The sequence below is a fragment of a genome, unplaced genomic scaffold, assembly GCF_019419815.1.
Source record: "Pyrus x bretschneideri cultivar Hongxiangsu unplaced genomic scaffold, Pyrus_bretschneideri_v1 Contig4, whole genome shotgun sequence".
NCBI classification, from domain to species: Eukaryota; Viridiplantae; Streptophyta; class Magnoliopsida; order Rosales; family Rosaceae; genus Pyrus; species Pyrus x bretschneideri.
Window position 1 is genome coordinate 118,226 of NW_025999723.1, and position 21,577 is coordinate 139,802.

Consider the following 21,577-nt stretch of genomic DNA (forward strand, 5'->3'; position numbering starts at 1 on the left):
ATCTCCAATCTATTGTCGGTCCTCCCCCGACACTTGAAATTACTGATGAGTCCTTTCCCTTCCCAAAGTCTAACCACTACTTTCACCAAAATCAGACGAACGCGGCGAAGAAATTAGAAACTTAATAAAAATCTCACGAGTCAGAAATTTAGAATTCAGAATTGAGAGAGTGTATCGAATCGAATCGAGAGGATGTGGTTAGAGATCATCTGCGGGCTGATAATATACCAGTTGTACAGGTGGTTCGTCTCCTCCGATGACGACGACGTCTTGGACCTGGAGACCTCTGATTCCAAGGCTCTCTTCTCCGTCGGTGACAGGCTGGCCAAGCTTTACGGCGGTAAGGTCTACGTCGGCCTTCGCATTCCCGATGCTGATACCGCTTCCCCTCAGACTATCGATTTGGTCCTCGTCTCCGAAGGGTAACCCCTAAACTAAACCCTCCTGACTCTATTTTTATTATTTTTATTTTCAATTGTTTTTCTTTTTTCTATCTATTATGCTGATGGATGAATCTATCTGTTGTTCGTCTTCGTTTGCTTGTGTTTTTTCTTTACAAAAAATCAAATTCAAAATAATAAAAAAAAAAAAAAAAAAGGGAGGCAGCGGTCGTGAGTGTAAAGAATGTATCAGGATTAGTTTCAGTGAATGCGGATGGCAGCTGGGTTTGTGAGGGCTACAGTAGTAATCACAAGGCACAGCACCTACCTGACCCTGTAAGACCCTTCTTCTTCCCTTCCCTTAATTTAGCATTTTTTTTTCTTCTCCTCCTAAGTCCTAGCAAGCATCTTCATTGCTGCCTGCCAATGTGTTTGTGTGGCCTGTTAAATGCAATCGCGAATCATTTGTAACCAGGTAATACTTTGATTCAAAGGTTTATTTCATGACTTACCAGTGCACGGTTTGCATTCTCTATACCTTTTTCTGTATGCATTCCATTTTCGTAGACAATGGCGGCATGGATATTCATTTGTGATCATTTAGTATAACATCTACGGCCCTATCTAGTATCTATCACGTAAATAAGGAATTTGGAATTTGGTCTTTACTTTTCTATCCTCATTTTTTCTACTTTTCAGGTGTTGGAGACCAAAAAACGAGCTTCAATTCTTGAATCATATTTAGAACAAAGAGGAGTTGCTTTACCACAAGGATATTTGTCTTGCAAAGTAATCCTTTCCAATCCAAAAGTTTGGTACGTCCTGGAATCCTCTCATGTTTTCAATTGCTCATTATTACTTGGTCTACTAGTGAACAAAGACTGATTTCTGAACATTTCTTGAACTATCAAAAGAGTGGGGGGTGGCTGGCTTTAAGAGGTTTTGACATGTAGGTGTAGATATATGTGGTTGAGAGGTATTGACGTTTAAAGCCATGCATTGCAAATTGTTTTTAAGAAGGAATTTTAGGATGGTGCAATTGCCCTTCGAATCTAATTACTTTTCATGCTAATAACATTTCTTACTTTTTTTGTGTATCGACGTCTTAGTGTCTTACTTATATGTATTTATTTTTCTGTAGTACCATTCAATCAAGCAATTTTCCATCAGAAGTCGTAACCTATGACCAGTGGGTGCAGCTGAAACCAGAACCAAAAAACATGTTTTCTGGTTGGTTTAAAGGTGCCTTCCGTGGTGGAAAGAAAGAGATGCAAGAATCTGTGCATCAGAAGCTTGATTTCATTCTTAGTACAGCTCCAACGTGGGATAGGTTTGTTGCCCTTTCAAAGTTTTCCTCGGAATTGGGATTTGGTATTATCTTATAAGCCATGGTGAAGCCGGCTCAGAGCCAACCCCATATAATTCACAATTATGAAACTCAATACACGCTACAACCACAGGAATAAATATATGGGTAAGCTGATATGTAAAATGTTAATGAACCAACTACGAAGAACTGAAGGGTCGAATTCCTTAACACTCGAGGCAAAGTCAGTGGGGATTTAGGCCTTTCTTAACTGTCCTGAGTCTAATCATTAAGTAATTTTTTCTATGCAAGTTGGAACTACAGAGAAATAGGCTGTTTGATACACAATGAATTCATTTATGTGGATGCTGTTTGGTGTTTTTTTATTGGCCTGCAGGTTGGAGCTCAAAGGTAGTAAGTATGTTCTTGGAGAATTTCTAGAATTCAAGGGTAAGCAGGAAGATGTTCAGGCTTTGAAAAATATCAAAAGATCAAAAATTGGCCGCCTTGTAATCCAAAAGACGAGCATGCTTGGATTTGGTAATTCCCCAAGTTCTTCTTCTCTCTCAGTTGAGTATTATTTATGCTGAAGTATATTAAACGATCGAGGATGCAAAGGCATACATCCTGATTGGAATTTTAAAAGCTTTGGAATTGACATTGCATTTAGCCACATGCTTAAATATTGGCCCCTTTGTTTGTGGCAGCCCCTTCGAGGCTTCAAGTTCTGTACTCGCCTCGTGATTATCGGAGCGAAGGAGCTTCAGCTTCTGAGTGGATGGAGGTAAATGTAAGGTCTAGTACAGAGGTCCTCTTCCAGCCAGAAAATTCTTCTAGAGTCCGCAAGTTTAAGCTCTCTTCGATCGTCTCTATGTCACTGAGTGCTTAAAGATTCCTCCTGCTGAGTATGCATCTACAGATCTGCAGGTAGGAAAAAGTAGCCTTGAATTATGTGTGTAAATTATCTTGACTCTTGTACCGTTGTTGATTTGTTTTGGATATATGGGGCATATGGAAATGCTAATAGGAATTTGAGTTATGCATTAAATTGATTTTGGAGGAAAAATACTTGGGTGCGACTGTAGAACTGTCATGTTGTTACTTATCCCATGTGTGAATTGTAACATCACATGGCAATGTCGCACCCAACTATTTCTCATTTTAGGCCATTGTGAAACTTGTGTTGAAGAATCAATGATATGGTATAAACTAGAAGGATCCAAACATGAGATGCTGCATGATGCATGTGCATGCGTTACAAGTTAGAGTAGGAAAAGCGAAGATTGGATTGGTTGAAAGTGAAATTCCCGTTAACAATTCTATATATAGATAGAGCAAAAAAAAAAATCTACACATTCTTGTCAAAGCGTTTATATCTAACGCACACTTAATTCACAAGCATTCGACGTTTTGGTATCAACTGTAGTAAAGTTAACGGCTGAGTTGAAGGGCGGTGTCAAAGTCGACCATGAGTTTGTTGAGTTTCTCGTTGCTTATCTTCTGTTGGTACACCACCATTGTCTCCGTCTCCTCAAAACTGCAATCGTACGTTTCAACTTTCAACACAAATTGTTCAAATCATTTCACTTCAGACGAGAGAGAGAAGCAAAGCATGAATTGAAATGGCAAGCGAGTGAGAGCAAATCAAACCTTGGGGTTTGGGATTGGGATTGGATTTGCGTTTGGAGAAATGAAGTTTGAGAAGGCGGCAAGAGCATGCGGGCGAGCTCAACGGCATCTTTGTAGCAATTGATGACTCTGTCGAAGCATACGTATCTTCCGTAGGATGACGCGTCTTCAAAGACGGAGATGTGTGCGTCAACAATGAACTCGAGATCAACAGTCACCAACAGCCCATCTTGGTACATCTCAGCCGCGCCTTTTAGATGCGGATTAGTGATGGTGAGATCGGGGCTCATCAACAGCCCGCCATTTACTGACACCATGTTCAGTCCTCGGTCCATTGCTAGAGCCCATGCTGTCTTCCGGCTAAGGTCTTCGAGAGGGCATGCCACAGCTGATCAGAACATTTTGATCAATGTAAAATGACTGAGCTGTTAAAATTAAGCTAAACCATACGGGATTGCATTCGGCTCACTTTATCTACGCGGCAATAACAAAATCGCTTATGTTTATGAAATGAAATAATACCTTGAATTTTTTACAAAAATTGACATCGCTCCAGTTTCTCTCATCAATGTCATGGGAGGAGGATGGCGAAGTTGTACGGTCGTCCCTCCAAATCACAGCTGTTACAGAGGATGTAAAGACTACTTTGTGTATGGTATCAGTTTGGGCACAAGCTTCCAGTACGTTATGAGCTGCTCTGACCTCTGCCTCTGCCATAAATTCCTGCATCAAATATTATACATAATTAATCGATGTGGATTAAGTAAAGGCAAATAAGTTGGTTAATGGAGTATTGGAATGGAAGGGAGACGTACATCATAAGTCGGGTGGTCCGAAGGAGGCTCGAAAGAGTAGAAAAGGGCAGAGCATCCTTTCAAAGCTTCCATAATGCTGTGGTAGTCAAAGGGGTCCGAACGGAAAACGCTCACTTTCTTCTTCTTTACCAATTCGTCATCAAAACACCCTGCTTCATCACCAACACCCGCACCCGCACATATAATAATTCATTAAACAAATGGAAATAAATGGAAATCGGAAGACTAAACTCTCAAGAAAGGAGGACGAGTTGCAGTGTACGTATGAGCTAAAAGACTTCAATATATCCAGCTTGCTAGTTGATTGGTTTCTATTTACTCCTCTGACAGAGGATTGGAAATAACATAAAGACTGCATTTCCAAGGAGGAGGAAGAAGAAGAAAACAATTCAACAAGATATTTATAGATTACAGATAGATACATGGGTAATAGGTTAACATACGTACTGTGATGGGTTTGGAGTGCAGCATGGACTGCATAGCCTCTGTGCAAGAGGCGGTGGACGAGAGAGGAGCCCAGGCGGCCGGACGCATCCATGACGCAGACCGTGGTCGTCCTTGAACATGGACTAATTTCATCAGCACCATCATCATCAAAACTACAAATAGCATCTGCTGCAGAAGCCATCGATGGATGGATGGATGGATGGGATTGGATGGGATGGATAGCAGCTATATGGGAATGAGGGAGGGATCTGAATTTCTGAAATATAGTCTAGGGAATGCCTTGGGATTTGGATTGCAATTGAATTAGGGGCTAGCACATAGCAGCAGCTGCAAAGTCCAAGCACTTAATGGTGGAATTGAAGCAGGTAGGTAGGCACGTAGCTACAACCTATAACTAGTACAGGCAAGAGTAGTAGTTAATGCGTGGGGGTTGGACCGTTCACCGTTGGAGAAGGGTATGGACACCGCCAATGCAATGCAGAAGAAGACGACATCAATATATAGAATCAGATTATATATTATATGTATACACGGTGAGAGATGGTTGTATAATATATATTATACATAATCATCAACATACAGAATCAGATAAGAAAGCAGGGTGGCATAAAACTAATTTTGTTTGTTTATTGACAGTTAAGCGGCATAAAACAACTCAACTCTGCAGCAAAGCGAGCGAGCAGGCCCGCCGGCCATACAAATTATTGTACATGGAGCTCATTCTGTCCATACATACATGACCGGGATGGGGAACGACGAACCTAACTAAATAATAATTCATATTCCATTATTCCAGCCTGCCTTCCTACAGGCTACAACTACAATACAATTTGATGCATGCAATTAAGTTCCTCTTCCAAAATTGCAATAGAATTATAGCAGGTTATGTCTACAATGACCAAGCAACAGAGCCATGTCCCTGTTGGTTCACTTATTCATATACCCATCTTAACACAGCAACAAGTTCATCGTATTGCCATATTTTCCACAAGACAACTTCAATTCCATCGAGACAAGAGGAGCACCTGCACCGGAGGAATTTCTTCGTGATAATACTTGGGCCCTAAACATCTTTTATCCAAATACATGGGTCAATAACATGTTCATTGTTCTAAAAAATTAGGGATGTGTTATGAATTGTTTGTGAGCCAAGTCATTGGAATTTCAAAACAAAATCACACGTGTTGCATTATTACTGGCACATATCCTTCGGTAAGGGCTCAGGACCCAAGTATTATCCATTTCTTTGAGTCTCTGGTATTCTGCACCGGACATAAAGGTGAGAAGCAAAATCAAACATCTGCCTACAGCTATCTCATGAGAAGAGAATTACATTAAAACCTTGGGGTCTAAACAAAGACGGGACGCAACTATCTCAAAACGATAATTCTTCTGGCACTTCTTGAAATTCGCTCAACAGGAAGCTCTTGTACTTGTCTTCAAGATCCCCACCTGGGGACATGTAATACAACATTTCCAGTTCAAAATTATACCTACAAAATTTACTTAACAACAAGGGAAAGCAATAAAACAGTCATGAGGTTACTTTTAGCTTCAAATGGTGGGATGTTCTCGGACAAAGTTGATTGCACCAGATTAGCCAAATCTTTGCCTGATACATCAACAAATGAATTATATTGACTAAATGCATTTAAGTCTGCAAACTCCTTAAATTCACGTATAAGCAATCATCACCAACTTATAAGTTAAAACTCAGATTTGAAACATGGTAGAAAAGTAGGATTTCAAGTCGTGGATTTCATACTGCAGCTAGTTCAAGCGCTAGACAATTTTCTAGGATATGAGTAACTGTATCAAGATTCAAGAGGCGCACTCCTATGACCTATCCAAAAGAAAGCTGAAAGTCATCCCATTTTCTCTACCATTTACATTCTTTTCTTCTCCATTGACATTCAATAAGTAAGATGAGATCTTCTCATCTTGCAACTGCAGAACCACCCAGAAAGGTAAATTGTTCACATTATTGACAAATTCATAACACGGCATTAACAAATCTATATGAATGGGCAAAGCATATTATTAAAGAAACAATTATTATTTGACCTTGGACAGAAATGCCTTAGCTAGTTCCATTGGGTGAATAGACGAGGGGCCTTTGTTGTATGCGGGCATGAACTTCCCATTCTGATAACCAGCTAAGAAGTGATAAGCTGCCTGGCCAGGGGAGAGCTTTGAAACAGAAGGGATAACGCCAGTACTGCTTTAACAGAAAATAGAATAAAAAGCAATGCAAGGTCACTATGCGCAGGACACATTAGGAAAGAGGATTAACATGAACGGAAGCAGGAAGTGTGGGGTTTTCTGAAAGATTACTGATACGCAACATACTTAGAATGAACACAAAACAACCTTTGGATGACAGTTACAGTGTAGTGATATGTGTAAGATAACAATTTGGCTAGCACAGCCAAAGACCGATGCTCATTCCTATTCGAAACATGCTCAAATGGAACCGAACAATTCTTTACAAGATTCTATTACCTGTCAGAAGATGCAAGGACTACAACAGATGGGAACTTGAACAGATTTTGGCCACCAGTTTGAAACAATGGTGCAACACCTTCAGAAGAAAGAATTACACCTGCCTCCTTAGGCACCAACAGATGTCTGCAGCTCTTAAAGGTACCTTTGGCTGCAAATATAAGAACCACAGAATCACCAGACACTAGAAGCCTGAAAATTTGAACCTCCCAGTGTAAATCACCCATGGTATAGTAATAAAGACTGTAATGCTCAGTAAAAGAATAGAGAACCTGTACCTTGCACATAGTGGAAGGCCTCCCCGTGCAAATATAACAGGTCCAGACAAGGCCGCTAGTGCTTCTTTAGTTACATTTAAATCTGAGAAGGCTTTACCACATAAAACAAGTGATGAACGCTCAATATCAGCAGCTACAAATCCATTAATTCCTTTAGATCCAAGGTCAATAACATCCCCAATTCCTGAACTGCATGATCAAATATATATCAATAAACATGTAATCAACATTGATGTCATGAGAAATTCTTAAAGCGTGTTTTCTTTTAGTTGGTTGCACAATGTACTCAACCAAGATACGTTAGATAATGAAAGTTGATTACCTTATAGAAGTAGCCACATAAACTGTCAAAGGACATGAATCGTGAGAAACTGCACGGGTGGAAGTCCCCCAGAGAATACGGGATAGTGAGAGCACAGCAGACGGACAATCACTTATTAAACGAACTTTTGCATCACATTTTGGTAATGAACCGATAGCACCGTCATGAACAAAAATGTTGGAGATGGATGATATATGACTTGTGACCTGATAATATGAAATAAAAGGTTGTATAATAAACACGGCGAAACGAATGCAAGACAACAGAAAAAAGAGAAAGGAGAAGATTGAAACGTGCATGTTTCAAAAGCTTAGTGAACTGTGGCTTGGAAATTTGGGAAGCTCCTCCTCCTGCTGCTGCTGCTGCTCCTATTCCATGGAAATGTCCTCTAACAAGAAGTGGAAGTCCTGACAATGATTCTAAACGGGAAACAAAAAGTTAAACAAAAAGAAAGAAAGAAAGTAATGATGATAATATTGCCAACCTGGAATTGTTGCACCCTTGTGCTGAAGCTGAGAGGAGGTCAAATTATGAAAAGCTTGGTGGTCGACAATTACACCTTTGCCGGCCAAAGCCATGCTAAGACCACACGAGAAATCGAGGACCCTCCCTGTCCCTGTCCCTGCCTCCGTCCCTGCCGGCCGTGCCCCTGCAATAAAGATTAAGCCATGAGTCAGCGAATCAGCAAGTGAGCTGCAAGGCTGAAACTGCAACTTTCTGCACATTCCAATACATGCATTTACATGAAGAGAGAGAGAGAGAGAGAGTGACGCACGCACGCGTTGGGAGGAGAGGAAGAAAGGCAGGGATGTTGAACTGAATGAGCCTTCAATGAACCGCTCCAAGTTGAAGTTGAGGATTCTCATCATCCTCTCTCTGTCTCTTCCTCTGTCTCTTCCTCTCTGTCTCTTCTTCTTCCTCTTCCTCTTCCTCTCTGTCTCTTCCTCTTCCTCCGTCGGCTATCCAGTGTATCAATATCAATTGATTTGGGGATGTCGGTCGTTTGTTATAATTGCCGTAAAATAAGCTATGCTACTAGCCTGTGCCGTTGTACGGCACCACCACCACCACCAGAGAGTAGACTAGAGTAGAGAGTTTTATTATCTTGCCGGCGTCTGATAGTGATACCGATAGGCGGCGGCTGCAGGAGCAGCGAGCCCATACGACATTATATGGGCCTATTGGGCTCTAAACCAAGTCTGCGCCTTTCTGGACTCTATCTCTCACTACTACAGTAGTTCATAAAGGCATAAGCAGGGAGTTTCAGTTTTTTATATATATTTTTTTTAAATAAAAAAAATCACAAAAGGAGAGCTTGCTTGACGTAGAAGAAGACGCTGACAATTGAAATCGGAGCTCCAGGTCAGGTGGATCTCATCTCATCTCATCTCTTCAGCAGTCAGAGAAGTGAGTGAGTGAGTGAGTTGCCTTCAATTTGCTTTCTTCAGGTAGGATTAGGATTATGATTAGGGTTATTCAGTCTCATCACTTCCTATTTGTATATGTCTCGCTCCCTCTCGCACTATTCAGTTAGAAAAATTACACCTTCGTCAATCAATCAGGCAGACTACCTCGGTGATGGGAACACTGAGCTCCCAAATTTTGAATTTATGTCCATGGGAGAAGCCTCTTTCCTTCCATGTTTGTGGGACCCATGAAACCTTTACACCCCTTCCCTTCCCTACCACTTTTGATGCCGGATGCGGAGTCGATTTGAATTTCCTCAACACCACCGCTCCCACCACCTTCATGGATTCCTCTGGTCCTGCCCTCGCGCTCGCGCCCCCTTCAATTGCAGAGCCTCATGACGCCATGGAGTTTGAATCTCATGAAGCCGCATACACCTTCTACAAAGCATATGCCAAGTCCGTCGGTTTCGGCACTGCTAAGTTGAGCAGTCGTCGCTCTAGAGTATCCGGGGAGTTCATTGATGCCAAATTTTCATGCATCCGATACGGAAACAAGCAGCAGTCCGATGATGCCATCAATCCTCGACCTTCTCCCAAAATTGGCTGCAGAGCATGCATGTCAAGCGCAGGCCAAGTGGTAATTGATATGTTTATAGTTTCGTAAAGGACCACAACCATCAGCTTTTACCAGATCAAGCACATTTCTTTCGCAGCCACAGAAACACTGACCCCCTTAACAATGGTGTTAGAATCCGGAGACGCAAGAGTTTAGCTGCAGTGTCCAGCCTCTTCAGTGCCTATCGAAATGTTGATTGTCTGGAGAGTTACTTGCGAAATCAGCATGACAATGGACGGAGTTTGGCTTTAGAAGCAGGGGATGCTCAACTGCTGCTTGAATATTTTATGCGCATACAGGAAGACAATCCAAAATTCTTCTATGCAGTTGATCTGAATGAAGAGCATGGGTTGAGAAATGTGTTCTGGGTTCATGCCAAGGGAATGGAAGATTACACTAACTTCAACGATGTTGTTTTTTACGACACCACATACTTCACATACAAGTATAAAATACCGCTGGTTCTTTTTATAGGAGTGAACCATCATATTCAGCCCACATTACATGGCTGTGCTTTGATTGCAGATGAGACGGTTCATACTTTTATGTGGCTAATGCAAACATGGTTAATAGCAATGGGGGAACAAGCTCCGCGAGTAATACTCACCGATCAGAACGACGCCGTCAAAGCGGCTATTCCAACAGTATTCCAGGCACACGCCATTGCTTTTCTTTATGGAACATAATGGAGAAGATGCACAGGCAGCTCGAGTTTCTAAGCATGTGGCATGATAGTTTTATGGAAAAATTTAGTAAGTGTATCTTCAAATCCTGGTCAGAACAACAATTTGAAAAGAGATGGTGGAAACTTATTGATAGATTTAAATCTTAGGGACGTTGAATGGATGCAGTCATTGTTGGAAGATCGTACTCGTTGGGCCCCTACTTTCATGAGAGATATATCCTTCGCCGGGTTGTCTCCAACTTCACGGTCAGAAAGTTTGAACTCTTCCTTTAACAAGTATATTCAAGGGGAAACTTCACTGCGAGAGTTTATGGAAAGATACAGAGCAATTCTTGAAGATAGGTATGAAGAGGAACTGAAAGCAAACTTTGATGGTTGGCATGAAACGCCTGAGTTTAAGTCTCCGTCACCGTTTGTGAAACAAATGTCCCTAGTGTACACACATAAGGTTTTCAAATACTTTCAAGTTGAGGTTTTGGGAGCAGCTGCTTGTCATCTTAAGAAAGAAAATGAAGGCGAGACATCAACTACGTACAGTGTTAAAGACTTTGAAGACAATCAGAATTATACTGTAGAGTGGAATGAATCAAAATCAGATATATATTGTTCTTGCCACTTATTCGAGTATAAAGGTTATCTCTGTAGACATGCTATTGTTGTTCTCCAAATGTCTGGTGTTTTCATCATCCCTCCCAAATATATATTGCAGCGATGGACAAATGCTGTTATGAGCTGGCATGCCATTGGTGAAAGAGTGGATGAAGTTCAGTCTAAAGTCCGTCGCTACAATGATTTATGTCGAAGAGCCATAATATTGGGTGAAGAAGGGTCACTCTCGCAAGAAAGTTACGATGTAGCATTATCTGCCATAAAAGAAGCGTGGAAGCACATGTGCAAGTTTAAACAACTCTATTGAGAACAATGCAAAACCTCATGATTCAGCAATGCATGGTGTTTGCGGTGTTGATGAAGAGAATCAATGCAGCACTACATCTAGTGCCAACAAGACTCCTAGGAGAGCCGGGTTCGGGAAGGAGGTGGCTAGGAATGGGAATAACACAAGCAAGAAAGGAAAGGTACCTGATGGTTTATGCGGTCATTTTCTTCATTGTTTTTCCATTTTGAAAATAGCTTTTAATTTGTTTTTCTGAATTTGGGAAATAGGTGAGTAGTGAAAAATGATAGAGCATTACTAAGGACTCAAGTTTGCTTAATTGGCATAACAGGTACCTCAGCTGGAAGCTACGACCGTTGCATTCTGATAAGATTTTTACCACCTGCGTAAAAGGGTTAAAAACATCTAAAATACTTGCAAGAGAAACAAGGTTATTGTAGTATAATTGACTCAAGCAAGGTCGTTCTCCACAAGGATTAATTTAAAGAGATCAAAGCAAAATCAATTCTCAATTAATTAATTAAAACAAAGTTTTTCTTTTGAAGGAGATGATTTAATGACCTAAACTAAGAAAAACGAATTTAATTAAAAAGATTACTTAAAAACCACAACTTTAAAGAAAGATAAGGGGAACAATTTTTAGGATTCAAAGAGAGAAAGTACTAGGGTTCCGCCGTCACCCTAACAATCCTATGTAGCTTTTCTAAATTACTTATGACCAATACATGTATGTTTTGAAAGTTAGGTTTTCCTAGAGTATATCCTACTTGGAACCTCCAACATAGAACGTATATCTAACATGCAACCCGTCCGTGGTGTTCAGATCGAATGTGAACATGCAAGACTCATTAAGTTTTATGAAAACTTTTTTAAAAAACCATATAACCCTTAAAACGTGTCGTCCATCCTAAGAGGTTACACATATTAACCACAAGAAGCTTTAGTCAATTTTAGGGACAATCCTCCGCCAAAATTGCATCAAATAACTTTTCCAAATATCCTGATGGTCGCGAATCACTAAGACAAATAGATAGTTTAAAGCATAGTGATTAACATTCCAAAACCTGCATGCATAAATTCATAAGCAAAGTAAAAAGAGACTACATATTCTTGCTAAGGATCATGGCTTCGCCCTAGCAAAAAGAATTAGTTACGCATATTCATACTTAAAATCATAGTCTTTATTGAAATAGAAAAAAGAATGAAAACACCTTGTAGAATAAAATCTGAAAATCTCTAAACTTTGCCCAAAATCTTCTCTCCAAAAGTTGCATAAAGAAAAGCCTCCAAACAATGAGAACGGCCAAGCCCTTTTAATATCTCCCTCAAAGCTAACACAAAAACCCTAACCCTAAAGTATTTTATTCCCACTAAGAAACTAAATAATAATAAAATAAAATAGAAAATAAATTCCTAATTAAACTAGGAAAAACTGCACAGAAACTGTTCAGCCACGTTTTAGCCTCAAATCTCCTCCAAATCCGGCCCAAGATAGCTTGTTTTAAAGATAAGAACATTCTGAACACATCTCAAGAAGGCCACAAACCCATCCGAGGTCATCTTGGGCTCCAAAAATGCAATTCAAGCCCGAAACGTCACTATTCCAGCACTGCACATTGCTCCTTTATTTTATTACCAGAAAATATTCGCTTGGTAGAAAAATCTGATATTTTGACACGATCAAGCTAAGTGACTCACGAACGTCCTCCAATTGGAATTACTCCAAAATTCGTCCATTTGACCATCTTTTGCTCCAGAGGAAGTGGAAAATCCTATATTGGAAATATAATTCAAAGTATCAAAATTCTTCCAAATTATTAACCAAAATATACTAAGAATAGGGTAAAATATATAATATAAAATATACTCATCAAAATACCCCCAAACTTAGCTTTTTGCTTGTCCTCAAGCAAAACAAAACTCGAAAACAACAATAAACACTAACAAACTAGAACTTAACTAAAACTAACTGACAAAAATTTTCACTTTCAAAGTTGCAATCCATAGAACATGTTAAAAATCATAACATCTTTTCAAAAGTTCCAACCAATCCCACCACAGAGTCTAAGCCATTTAGAATCAATTAGAAAAGAATTCACGAACTTCCTTTGGTGTAAAGTGAATCAACATAGCTAAGGAGACTCGACTAAAACCCTTACCTCTTGTCCTTCTTTATTTCACACATACTAACTTTAAATATAACTATTTTTCTTTTTCTTCTTGATTTTTTTTTTTTTTTTTTTTTTTTTTTTTTCAGTAACAGTAGTGGTCGTGCAATGTCGGTTCACTTAAGCTTTCGATCCAACCCATGTAGCGGAGCTTTAGGTCAATGACTCCCAAACCACTAGGGCTTTAGGGCACTAGGTGTAAAACACCCCTAAGGACTTATTAACCCGAGCTGAAAAGGCTACGAAACCAACTAACCACCCTGCCCCATGCCAAAACTCTACTGTTTGACGCGAGAATCACTGCTGATTAGGCAGGACTGGCCCGGTTACTAGGCAAAGTCTCGGGTGAGACAATTATTACTTTATAACACAAACTAACTTTACTTTATGTAGAACAAAAATTAAAAGTGAAACTTAGACTAAAAGTAAGTGTTTCAATCTCACTCCCCACAAGCCATGTTGATGTGAATGTGCAAGTTGTCAAAGTATAATTCATGAATTAGTGTCTAAGCAACAATAAGTAGAAAAGACTCTAATGTGGGATTAATCTTCACCATGTCCATTTGTTATAACGTTTAAAATAATCTATGGATATTAACTTACAAAGAATGAAAATTTTAACTTGACACAAAAATTAAAAACCTAAAATGTTATTTCCCACCCCCAAACTTATTTCACACTTTGTCCTCAAGGTGTGGAAAATAAATAGAAGAGACAAGAACATAAACAAAACTACTAAATCCTAGAAAATGTAAAACAAATATCAAAGATAAAGAAAATACCCTAAGAAAAAAAAATAAAAAAAAAACAATAATAGAAAATAAAATAAAACAGAAAATAGAAAATAGAAGAAAAGAAAAATAAATAAAATAAATAAAATAAAATAAAAATGCAAAGACACACCTGGGCTTGACAAACGTTGGGCCATGAGACACATGGCCAATTGATTACCATTCCGCAAAGCAAAGGTCCAAGGGAACATTGGATTCCCCATGAGATGGTTCTAATGGCATGCAACTGGCATGATAATTGGAAAATGGCGTGCGCAGGTTCCCATGTCTCAACCCCGAGGACGAAAAGTCACGATCAGTCTTCAACCTCTGTCAGTCAGAGCCAACGGCTCTCTACCTCTCCATTTGAAAACCACCCTCCTCAGAAAAGCACGGAACGCACATGATTTAGACAGATGGCACGCATCCGGGCAATGAACTTCTTTGGATTCCCATTACAAATGCATCTCATCCACCCATTTTTATTTCAGATTATTTTGTGAGAAATCCTAGGCCTCTCTGTCAACCCAAGCACACCTCCATATCAGAAATAGCTCTCCCATTTTTCTTTCATTTTCTCAAAAAAAAAACGCAAAGAGCCTTCTGTTCTCTTTAGAAAATCAGCCCCCTCATCTTTCTCAGCACAGTCACACCAGCGCTCATGATTACAACCCTTACATCTCACAACAGCTTCTTGATCCTCTCTAAGTGCTGCATCCGTAGCTTTCCATAACCCAGCAACAGACACTCCTCCGGGAGTACCCATCCATGGTGGAGTAAGCATGAAAACCGAGAGGAATGAAAGTAAATCCCTCCTCCATGTGTGTCTGTATTTATTTTGTTTCCTTTTCAGATTTATGTGGTAAACTAACACGTGCATGTGGTTTCATCTGTGTGAAAACCCCTAATTGCTGCAAATCCGAAACAAACAACACAAGAAATACACCCTGAGTCGCCAGCTTTTCTCAACCAAACAGTGTGTCGCCCAAATTCAAACCATCACGGATTCGAGTTCCATTCATGCAGATCGAGACCATTTCACACATGCAACGGTAATCATCTTCCACTTGGTTCAATATACATCTCTCTCAGCTAGCGAAAATGATCTGAGAGCTATGTTTTTGTGATGAATCTCTGAAGAAGCTGACACTAATGTTTTTTCTATATTAGATACCCGAGATTCACAAAGAGACTGAAAAGACCCACTCGAATAGTCCCCAAACTCACGGATCTACAACTTTTGAGGTAAAAATCGTAACCCTTTTGATTGATCGAGTGTGATCTGGTATTTTAACAATAAAACCACTACTGTGACTGAAAAAATAATACTCAAATCTAGGGTAGAGCCGGGAGAAAACAACCCTTCAGCTGCCGATCCAGTGGTCCCAGAAGTCAAAAATAAACAGCAAAGGCTTCGGCCGCAGCAAATGAGGAAGGTAAAAGTAAGATTAATTCCAGACTTTGGTTGGGTCCTGATCTGCATAGATGTTCGTTTTATGTCCTCCATGTACTCATATTAGTGCGCTGTGTGTAGGGATATGCGGATCCATGATAGAGCCGAGGAAAAAAAAAATAAACACATAAACTCGCTGGACAAAACAGGAAAGGCCCTCAGGACCCAGATCTGTGCATCTGGGAGGTAAAATTCAAATCCCTGCAAGTTTAGTTGTTGTAGATCTGGTAATAATAGCTGCACTCAGTTCTGTGGTGTATGGATATGTGATTCAACTGTGCTTCTCTCATCCATGCATCGCAAAACTGAGCTGCAGAAAATTAACTGCTCAAAAATATGTTTCTGCGCTGGATCTGCAACAATCACCCCCAAACTTGATATAAATAATAACTGGACACTGTAGTTGCTGGACAAAAGAAATAACACTGAGATCTGTATGGGGACCATGTATGCGGACCATTTGGAACTTAGAACACTGCTTCTCCCTATAATATTCGTGAATGACAATCTGGATCACCCCTGAACATATGTGCGAACTTTTTGGATTTGACCCGTTCGGAGGACGGATAAAGAACTCACCCCCAAACTTAAATTATGGCATACCCGGCATCTTCGAAACTAAATGGCGTAGATCTGCATAGAAATAATGATAGCTCCTCAGTACGTATCAGCTTGATGTTTTTTTTTTTTTTTTTTTTTTTTTTTTTTTCCCAGGAACACCGGAGATCCCCAAAAGCAGCTCATTGGTGGCTAAGGCGTGCATGGAAGAATGGCCGCATAGCAAAACAGAGGTATAATGTTCTATCCTTTTGTGGCTGGATCTGTGATTCTGCAAGAGCTTTGTAATTTCTGCATTATATTTCGGCAAGGTCTAGGAATGTGGTTGATGGTAATGTAGACTTGCCACTGGGTGCGTGATTCCAACCTAAAATAAGTTCTCTGTGTATACATGCTTGTTTGCTTTGTTTGTTGTCTGCAAAAACCCACGTTATGAAATCAGAGATAGATTATAGAAAATACTAACTATAAACTAAAAATTAAACAAGTAAATGAGAATTTTTATTATTATTACTATTATTTTTTTATTTATTTATTTTTTATTTTTTTGAACTGTTTTTTTTTTTTTTTTTAGATGATTGTCAACACTAAATGATAGCCTAGGAATTTAAATGCAGCTAGACGGAAAATAATGAAATAAAAAAAACAGAAAGTAATGAAAAAGTTAGAAAATTGGGTTGCCTCCCAATAAGCGCTTTATTTAACGTCTGTAGCTAGACTGAACAGAAGCCTGGTGATTAACTTGCTGGAACCTTCAGAGTTATAGACTCGGCTGCACTGTCAAAGGGTGACTCTAAGTATGGTTTCAGCCTGTGACCATTCACCTTGAATGTGTTGCCATTAATCTCGCTTGTAATATCAACTGCTCCATGAGGATAAACCTTAGTAACCAAGTAGGGTCCATTCCATCGAGATTTCAATTTCCCTGGAAATAACTTGAATCTAGAACTAAATAACAACACTTTCTGCCCTGGCTGGAAATCTGTCCTGAGAATGTGTTTATCATGGAAGGCCTTTGTTTTGTCTTTGTATATGCGTGCATTTTCATAAGCCTCCTGGCGAATTTCATCAAGCTCATTGAGCTGCAGCTTTCTTTTTTCCCCTGCTGAATCGTAAGCAAAGTTTAACTCCTTGATAGCCCAAAACGCTTTATGCTCTAGCTCCATAGGTAAATGACAAGCCTTGCCATACACAAGCCGAAACGGGGACATCCCAATGGGTGTTTTAAATGCTGTTCTGTATGCCCACAATGCATCATTTAATTTCAAACTCCAGTCTTTACGAGTGGAACCAACTGTTTTCTCCAAAATACGTTTTATGTCCCTGTTTGAAACCTCAACCTGCCCTGATGTTTGTGGATGGTAAGGAGTGGCAACACGATGAGTTATCCCATATTTTGCAAGTAATGCAGCAAACTGTTTATTAATGAAATGCTTACCCCCATCACTAAGTATAACTCGCGGGATGCCAAACCGTGGAAATATGACTCCTTGGAGGAATTTCAGAACCACTGATCCTTGATTAGTTGGTGCTGCAATTGCCTCGACCCACTTAGAAACATACTCAACCCCTACCAAAATATATTGATTGCCATGTGAAGATGGGAATGGTCCCATAAAATCAATACCCCAAACATCGAATAATTCAACAACCAAAATACCATGTTGTGGCATCTCATTCCGTTTGGACTGATTTCCCACTCTCTGACAACGATCACAAGATTTACACCAATTATGAGCATCCTTGAAAAGAGAAGGCCAAAACAGCCCACTTTGTAGAATTTTAGCTGCTGTCCTTGTAGGCCCAAAATGGCCACCACAAGCATAATGATGTGCAAACTTTAAAACACTGTCTTGTTCCTCTTCTGGAATACATCTGCGAATAATCTGATCTGGACAGTATTTGTACAGATACGGCTCATCCCAAAAATAAAATTTTGCATCTGCCAAAAATTTCTTTTTCTGCTGATAACTTAAATCTGGATGAATAACTCCCCTGGCCAAATAATTAACCAAATCTGCAAACCATGGTGTTTTGTGCTGGACAGCCAACAATTGTTCATCAGGAAAATTTTCATTGAGAGGCAATGTGTCTTCTTCTGCAGTAGCAGAATTTATTAATCTTGATAAATGATCAGCCACCACATTTTCACTGCCCTTTTTGTCTCTAATTTCCAAATCAAACTCTTGAAGTAAAAGAATCCACCGAATAAGTCGAGGTTTAGCATCCTTTTTAGATAATAAATACTTCAAAGCAGCATGATCTGTGTAGACAATTACTTTAGCCCCAATTAAATAAGAACGAAATTTCTCTAATGCAAAAACAACTGCCAACAATTCTTTCTCAGTGGTTGCATAATTCAGCTGTGCATCATTGAGAGTTCTGCTAGCATAATAAATGACTTGAGGAATCTTGTCTTTTCGCTGTCCAAGAACTGCCCCAACTGCATAATCTGATGCATCACACATTAGTTCAAAAGGTAAGTTCCAGTCCGGAGCTGCAATAATCGGTGCTGAAGTTAAGAGTGTTTTCAACTTGTTGAAAGCCTCCAAGCATGCATTATCAAAAACAAACTGTGCATCCTTAGCCAATAAGTTACACAAAGGTCGACTAATCTTGGAGAAATCCTTGATAAACCGTCTGTAAAACCCAGCATGTCCAAGAAACGAACGAATGCTCTTCACAGTAGTAGGAGAGGGCAACTTAGCAATAACATCAATCTTAGCTTTATCAACCTCAATACCCTTGCTAGATACTAAGTGCCCTAAAACAATTCCTTGTTTAACCATAAAATGACACTTCTCCCAATTCAATACGAGATTAGTTTCTTTGCAACGCTCAAGAACCAAAGATAAATTTTGTAAACAATGATCAAACGAATCACCAAAAACAGAAAAATCATCCATAAATACTTCAACAACTCGTTCAACCAAACCTGAGAATATGCTCATCATGCATCGTTGGAATGTGGCAGGTGCATTGCATAATCCGAAAGGCATTCTTCTGTAAGCAAATGTACCAAAAGGGCAGGTGAATGTGGTCTTTTCCTGATCCTCTGGTGCAACTGGAATTTGATTGTAGCCTGAATACCCATCTAAAAAAACAATAGAAAGCCCGACCAGCCAATCTTTCCAACATTTGATCAGTAAAGGGTAGCGGAAAGTGATCCTTTCTAGTACCTGTATTGATCTTCCTGTAATCAACGCACATTCGCCACCCAGTAGTTAAACGTGTAGGCACAAGCTCGTTATTGTCATTTGTCACAACTGTAATTCCAGTGCGTTTAGGTACCACTTGAGTAGGACTTACCCATTTACTATCTGAAATTGGATAAATCATTCCAGCATCTAAAAGCTTCATAAACTCATTTCGAACAACTTCCTTCATGATCGGATTCAATCGGCGTTGAGCATCAATGGTGGGTTTGACACACTCCTCCATCAAAATTCTGTGCGTACAGAGTGTTGGGCTGATCCCCTTAATATCTGCAATTGTCCACCCAATGGCATCTTGAAAATTTCTCAAAATACGCAGCAATTTGTCTTCCTCAATTGGAGATAAATCTGCAGAAACAATAACTGGCAGTGAAGAATTAGCACCAAAATAAGCATATTTTAAGTGTGCTGGTAATGGCTTCAATTCCAGCTTAGGTGGCTGTATTTTTGAAGGCTGTAATGGTGTTTTTGGTTCTCCCAAACTCTCAAAAACGTGCCTCCACTTTGGCTGGTGTAAAGGGACACTTTCCAAAGCTGTAACATACTCAAAAGCTTCTTCATCTTCAGTTTTGGCGTCTTCAAAACCATGTAAAACTTTTAACAGTGGATCTGCTGTCAAACTGGGCATAATATCTGCATGCATGATGCCTTCTAACACGTCAACTCTCATACAGTCTTGCATATCACTAGGCCTCTTAGTTGCTTCAAATAAATTAAACACAACAGATTGTTCTTGTACTCTAAGCGTCAATGTGCCAGCTTCCACATCTATCGAAGTTCTAGCAGTTGCCATGAATGGCCGCCCCAGAATAATTGGTGTTTGCATATCTTCATCCATATCCAAAACCACAAAATCTGCTGGAAGGTAGAGATTATCCACTTTAATAATAAGATCTTCAATAATACCCCTAGGATAAGCAACTGAACGATCTGCTAACTGTAAAATAACAGATGTTGGTTTGATTTCTCCTTGTCCCAGTCTCTGAAAAACAGAGAAAGGCATTAAATTAATACTAGCACCCAAATCAATTAAAGCACGTTTAAACTCAGAATTTCCAATTGTGCATGAAATTGTAAAACTCCCTGGATCTTTTTTCTTTGGTGGTAGCTTTTGTAATAGAACTGCACTGCACTGCTCTATGAGAATCACTTTTTCGAAGTCGACAAGCTTCTTTTTATTTGTGCACACATCTTTCAAAAACTTGGCATATGAGGGAATGTTCTTGATTGCATCAATTAATGGTAGATTAATCTGAACTTTAGCCAATGTCTTCATGAAATCTGTTAATTGTTGATCTTTTGCATGTGGCTTCAATCTTTCGGGATATGGCATAGGTGGAACATAAACACGTTTTGACTTTTCTGCATTTTCTGCAGTAGGCACTGCAGTATTTTTGGATCTGTCCAGTGGTTGGGCAGATTCTGCAGAACTTTCAGAACCTGTTTGTGGCTGCACAGGTGCTACCCGTGAAGCTCCAGCACTGTTTTCTTTATTTTCTGCATCACGGTTGTCATAACTTTTACCACAACGCAATATTCTAACAGCATTACAATCTGCATTTCCACGTGGATTTGGGATAGTTTGGCTGGGAAATTTTCCTGGTTCTCTGCCCGAAAACTGGAGTGAAAGCTGCCCCATTTGCTGCTGTAGATCTTTCATTGTTGCTTGTATGTTCTGAATGTTTTGGTTGGTTTTTTGAATTTCTTGTTTTGTTGCATCAAAACTTGCCTTAGTATGATCTGCCAATTTTTCAATTGCGACTTCCCAAGAAGGTTTAGCTTGAGCATCAGGTTGCTGTATTTGTTGTTGAAACTGTGGTTTAACCTGTTGGTCTCTATTCCACTTGAAATTTGGGTGATCTCTCCACCCGGGGTTGTAAAAATTTGAGTACGGATCATTTCTAGGCCTTTGATAATTATTGAATGCGTTAATCTGCTCTGTAACATGCTCCGGGTATGCGTCCCTATGTGGGCAACCCATAAAATCATGTGTTGTAATGCCACAAATGGTACAGGCGGCTGCAGTAGGCTGCTGGACAGCAACCTGCTGCATAGGTGCTGCCATTCTTTGTAAAAACATGTCAAATTTTGCATCAAAATTTTCTAACTTCTTCTCCATCTTTTCTATT

General features: G+C 39.7%; 2 protein-coding genes, 1 long non-coding RNA gene and 2 pseudogenes across 11 annotated transcripts; 3 read left to right on the top strand and 2 right to left on the bottom strand.

The window, feature by feature from the left end:
• Positions 1-61: 61 nt before the first annotated feature.
• On the top strand, positions 62-2,910 carry LOC103951493. 2 transcript variants are annotated; one of them, XM_048565004.1, is made up of 6 exons: positions 62-422; positions 599-716; positions 1,080-1,195; positions 1,522-1,710; positions 2,084-2,255; positions 2,394-2,535. In XM_048565004.1, the coding sequence occupies exons 1-6, from the start codon at positions 193-195 to the stop codon at positions 2,472-2,474; spliced, it is 906 nt and encodes a 301-aa protein (XP_048420961.1). In that variant the 5' UTR covers positions 62-192; the 3' UTR covers positions 2,475-2,535. The 2 variants fall into 2 exon arrangements, with proteins under 2 accessions (XP_048420961.1, XP_009361151.2); XM_009362876.3 differs by having other exon boundaries at positions 69-422; positions 2,084-2,226; positions 2,394-2,910.
• Positions 2,911-2,985: 75 nt separating this feature from the next.
• On the bottom strand, positions 2,986-5,030 carry LOC103951491 (annotated as a pseudogene).
• A 154-nt stretch (positions 5,031-5,184) lies between these two features.
• Positions 5,185-8,771, bottom strand: LOC103951490. Of its 8 annotated transcripts, none has more exons than XM_009362872.3 (11): positions 8,455-8,771; positions 8,164-8,328; positions 7,977-8,098; positions 7,680-7,885; positions 7,358-7,546; positions 7,080-7,271; positions 6,642-6,795; positions 6,461-6,524; positions 6,124-6,189; positions 5,919-6,029; positions 5,185-5,839 (listed from the first exon to the last, which is right to left on the bottom strand). In XM_009362872.3, exons 1-10 carry the CDS (start codon positions 8,546-8,548, stop codon positions 5,953-5,955), a joined length of 1,329 nt encoding a protein of 442 aa, XP_009361147.2. In that variant the 5' UTR covers positions 8,549-8,771; the 3' UTR covers positions 5,185-5,839; positions 5,919-5,952. The 8 variants fall into 8 exon arrangements, 6 of the variants coding, with proteins under 6 accessions (XP_009361147.2, XP_048420957.1, XP_009361145.2 ...); XM_048565000.1 differs by having other exon boundaries at positions 5,911-6,029; XR_007251099.1 differs by lacking the exon at positions 6,461-6,524.
• Positions 8,772-9,001: 230 nt separating this feature from the next.
• On the top strand, positions 9,002-11,651 carry LOC103951489 (annotated as a pseudogene).
• Positions 11,652-15,392: 3,741 nt separating this feature from the next.
• LOC108868186 lies at positions 15,393-15,806 on the top strand. Its single transcript, XR_007251064.1, has 3 exons — positions 15,393-15,467; positions 15,562-15,658; positions 15,757-15,806. It is a non-coding gene; the product is annotated as an uncharacterized LOC108868186 (long non-coding RNA).
• Positions 15,807-21,577: the final 5,771 nt, after the last annotated feature.